Source organism: Brassica oleracea, chromosome C2 (assembly GCF_000695525.1).
Source record: "Brassica oleracea var. oleracea cultivar TO1000 chromosome C2, BOL, whole genome shotgun sequence".
In the NCBI taxonomy this organism is placed as follows: domain Eukaryota; kingdom Viridiplantae; phylum Streptophyta; class Magnoliopsida; order Brassicales; family Brassicaceae; genus Brassica; species Brassica oleracea.
This window is the reverse complement of record NC_027749.1, coordinates 38080933-38085416: the sequence shown is the minus strand read 5'-3', so window position 1 is coordinate 38085416 and position 4484 is coordinate 38080933. Positions and strand designations below refer to the sequence as shown.

The 4484-nt window shown below is 32.2% G+C and overlaps 1 protein-coding gene across 2 annotated transcripts; it reads right to left on the bottom strand.

Moving 5' to 3' along the window:
• Window positions 1-359: 359 nt before the first annotated feature.
• LOC106323045 (transcription activator GLK2-like) lies at window positions 360-4184 on the bottom strand. 2 transcript variants are annotated; one of them, XM_013761207.1, is made up of 5 exons: window positions 3650-4184; window positions 2405-2531; window positions 1111-1445; window positions 914-1030; window positions 360-717 (listed from the first exon to the last, which is right to left on the bottom strand). In XM_013761207.1, exons 1-5 carry the CDS (start codon window positions 4067-4069, stop codon window positions 571-573), a joined length of 1146 nt encoding a protein of 381 aa, XP_013616661.1. In that variant the 5' UTR covers window positions 4070-4184; the 3' UTR covers window positions 360-570. The 2 variants fall into 2 exon arrangements, with proteins under 2 accessions (XP_013616661.1, XP_013616662.1); XM_013761208.1 differs by having other exon boundaries at window positions 1111-1443; window positions 2405-2515.
• Window positions 4185-4484: the final 300 nt, after the last annotated feature.

Here is a 4484-nt window from a genome sequence, read left to right as displayed (position 1 = left end):
GATACAAACTCTAAAAGAGGATGGGCCAGATATGAATATTTTGAAGAGAACCCACAAAATAAACAAACATAAAGAACTCAAATAAAAAGAAAGATTGCATTACGTAAAAGAGATGGACACGTGGAATGTTTTGCTCCTATGTAAATGATGAGGTGGATGGTTGTGGAGAGATTAAAGACAACTTTATTGTTATAGATAGATGTTCAAGATCGAATGAAAATTATATTAAATAATAAAAAAAGATAAATCAGTTTATTTATTAACAATTGGTTTAAATATGAACTTGGAAGTGTATGTAACTCAAATGAACCATGATAGCAAAAAGTAAAAAAGCATAAACAATTCAGAATTGTCCACACATTTAAATTTATTTTGTTGTTCTTTTATATAATAGGTAGGATTAAGTTTGATTGACTAACAAGACGATGCAATTAGATAAAAACAGACTTGCTTTAACTTCGATACATGAACTCATATTGAACACAATGATCAAGCAACAAGGAATTATATTGTATTCCTTGCAAAAATACTTAGAAAGATACCCAAAAAGGATTTCGACGAATTGTGCTCTCAAGGAAGATGAGGAACATTAGTAACGCCTTGACGTTGTAATTCGGTCATGACGCCGTCAACTGAGGGCGGTTTCAGTCCCAGAGGAAGAGGTAGCCAGGGCTTTGTTATGACGTCTCCTATAGCTGCGTCTATGCTCTCATTAGACTGAACCGACAAAAAAAAAAAACAAAATTCAAAGGGAGATAAACACCAATTAATGAGATAACCTTATCAAGTTAAAAAGCCCTTTTACAAAAAAAGAAAAAAAACCTTATCAAGTTAAACAAAGTTCTCAAAAACTTTTGGGATTATTACTTATTTCGGAATCAAAGAAATTCAAAAGAAATAAAGGTGCACGCACGGGATGAATGTCGATAGGCGGATTAGTGGTGGGGCTTAATTGTCTTGTGGGAACACCAATGCTTGTTTCTGATTTATTATTGTACATCGAATGATTCGGTGTAGCCATACCATATCCCTACAAATAAACCCTTTTAATAATTATTATTTTACATTTTAACCGTGCAACCAATCTGTCAAATTTACATATGAATTTACCTGTGGATATAGTGCTTGTTGGTGCCAATATGGCGGCTGACCAGGCCAAGATGACGGAGGTGCTGCAACAGCCGGAATTGGATACGTCCGATGAGTAGACGAAGATGGATGGTTATGCTTGTGTTTAGGCCATGTAGGATGACCCAACACGTGTAAAGGCCTGAAGTGGCCGTGATGCATCGGTGTCACGTTTGGTGGATAGCCCAAGGCAGGAGCCTTCCACGGCTTTTTCCCTCCTAATCCGGCAACTGCCACCGTAGCATGCCGCCTGAGATTCCAGTTCGCAGCTTCTGCTTCACGCGCTAGTAAATGTTTCCGATATGACCTATATTTCTCTTATTATTATAAGATAAAACACACAATTATTCTCATTTTAGTGAATATATGAGTTGATGTTTATTTAGATCGCTTTAATACTCAATAATATAGATTTTTTTTTTTTCAATGACATAGATCTTGATTGGTTAGGTTCCTTGTTCGGAACTACGCTAGGCGTTAGTCGGGCGGCGATCCCGGACCTAGCGAGTTACCAGAAAATCGGGGATTAATCAGGGTATACGCGGAGCCTAGTTTAATTATTATATTTAAATTAAATATAAAATATAAATATATTAGAATATAATAGTTTTTTGTATGTTATTATTGAATTTATATTTATGGGTTTAAAAAAAGGTTAATTGTTAGTATATGTGATGCCTTAACTTAGACTAGTTTTGAGTTTTTCTCATATGTATATATGTCTATTAACATATGCGCAAAAAAAAAATGTGATCGCTGTCTCCTAGTGGCCAAATGTTATGATCTTATGTCCATCAACCTGGGTTCGATAGACACTATTAATATTTTTCGCATTATTAGGACTGATGGGCAAAGTCCCACATCGGTTAGGAAAAAAAAAGAGAGGCAAAACCTTAGTCTATATATAGAGTAGTAATGCTAAGAAAGGAGTAGTAATGCTAAGAGAGTGGTAAAGTATTTGGGCTTTGGGCTTCATGCTAAAGCCTAGAAAATATTTTCTTAGTTTATAATTTAAGTCCAATTAATGGGCTGATTAGTCGGTAATTGGGCTGTCTAATCGGCTTAATGGGCTGCCTAATCGGTTTAATGGCCGAGTAATTGGTCTCCGATTTTGTTGGCCGATTACATCAAAATTGCTTCAGCTTGGGTCCGGCTAGCAACTAGGCGCCCGAGTTTTTGAACAGGGGATAGGTTATATTCCTAAGAACATAGCTCTAGCCTCTATAGATTAATTGATGTAGGATATAATCTACTGGCTTTTTGAGTAGTACAATACCTGGAGATGGTTTGCAACGTTGTGACGAGTGAGAGATGGCACTGCTTTGTCTATCCCTAGTTGCTCCACAGCTTGTACGAAATTCCGGTGTAACTCTGGCGTCCAATCCACCTGATTTTAGCAATAATTAAAAAAAAAAATTATATAATCCCTCAGTTCCATAATATATGATGTTTCGGTTAAGTGCACAAAAATTAAGAAAATTATGTACTTCTAAAAATCACAATTAAAAATATAATTTTAAAATTATTCAACTAATTATAAAAAAAACTGCAAAATTTTATTGGTTGAACAGTTTCTAAAAGTTAAAATTAACTTTACAATCTCAAAACATTGTATATTTTGAAACAACATACAATATTGATATAATTTGATTAACTATATTTTTAAAATTATAATGTTATTTAATATTGATAAATTAGATGACTAATTGGTCTAGGCTGCACATAAACATAAAATGTCATATTCTTTTCTGACAAAAACTAAATTATTTAAAAACGACTCGGCCAGCCAAATCTGTAGAATAGAACGATGTATATACATATTCAATATAAGATTATAATTTTGCTGCTAGAGATTAAACTATTTCATATACATAAGAAGAAAAGTATTAATTAACGACAAACTAGATGGTCCATATGTGAAAACTTATTTTAAATTAATATAAAATTTAAGATTACATTTTTGAAACCAAAAAATTAACATGTCTTATAAATAAATAAATTAGTTATATTAGTTATTATTAAAAAGTATTATAATTAAGGACGGTTGATATTAAACATAAAAATTATCACAAAGATTAATTTTTATAGATATGGATTTATCGATGAAGATTGAACGGTTTTATATATTTAAAATCATGAATTTAAATATACTTAAAAATCATGAATTAGTTATTTATTAACGGTTGATTTCTTCTGTTAATATTTATAAATTTTTATAAAAGTTTAATATTATGAATTTGTTACTACAAAAGAAAACTGGTTCATAACATAGATTTTATCAGTAGTAAAAAATATAGATAATTCCTAAATATATATATCTCTGATTAATTATGAAAATAAAATAGATGAACAATTATTTGAAACCACAAATATTAAAAAAAAACTCAAATACCCAACAATTGTTGCATTGAATCTACTCAACAGAGATTAATACTTGTTATTTAAGAAAGGAAATTAAAATAGCTATTATTTTGTCAATGAAAAAGTTATTTGTTAGGAAAAAATGTATTTAGAAACATACCTTGGCTTTTTTCTTAATTTCATTGTCAAGGGATAAACAATCTTTATTTTTCTTCACTTTACGTTTTCCTCTACGCACCGTTTTGGGGGTCCTAGCACCACCATCAAGCTTAACCATACCACCGTCTCTCTCTGACGTCTCCGACTTTGTCGAAGTGTTTCCCTCCATTTCTTGTTCATCATCTCTCCAACTGCCGGAATATTCGCCGAGAATATCGCAATCAATCTTCAAATCCGGTAAAGCATCATCTCCATCGAACCCAATGAAAAAGTCGTCGTAGTAATCGATTCCTTCAAGAAGATAAAGACTTCCTTCTCCGACCATCGTGAAGTCCGGCAAGCCTTCCGCCGTAAAATCTGAGAAATCCGCCGCCATATAGTTTTCTCTTGAGGTTGTGTTAACGATGAGAGGAGACAACATCGAATAGTGAAAATGAAAAAGTTCAAGATTCGAATATTTAGAGAGAACAATAATGATACAGTGAAGTAGTAATACATGTGTGTATATATACAGTCGTTTGTGTCTGCATCGATATAGATAGTTCCAAGGTTTATTTAAATATTTATATGCCATCATATGTGTTGGACCATTGGTGGTATACTGCCAAGAGAAAAGTTGCGGTTGAGAGATAAGAGATATAGGCTATTACCTTTTTTCTTCATCTTGTAAATTTAAAATTCAATAAAAATAATTTCTAAATTATAGTATATTTATTTTTTTTCCTTTTAAAACTTTAGAAATGTGGACATACCCCTTGTAAATCATAAAACTCACACTAGGTATTTGGTAAAAGATTAAGGAATAGAATAATCTGACAACAAAATCTTCAAAACGC

What these genes read in the sequence shown, in the direction of transcription:
- LOC106323045 (XM_013761207.1), bottom strand. Translation starts at nt 4,069, where the DNA reads ATGTTGTCTCCTCTCATCGTTAACACAACCTCAAGAGAAAACTATATG. An exon ending in AACAAGCACTATATCCACAG is followed by an intron (nt 1,031 to 1,110) that starts GTAAATTCATAT and finishes GTTTATTTGTAG; the next exon opens with GGATATGGTATGGCTACACC. An exon ending in CGCCTATCGACATTCATCCC is followed by an intron (nt 718 to 913) that starts GTGCGTGCACCT and finishes TTGTCGGTTCAG; the next exon opens with TCTAATGAGAGCATAGACGC.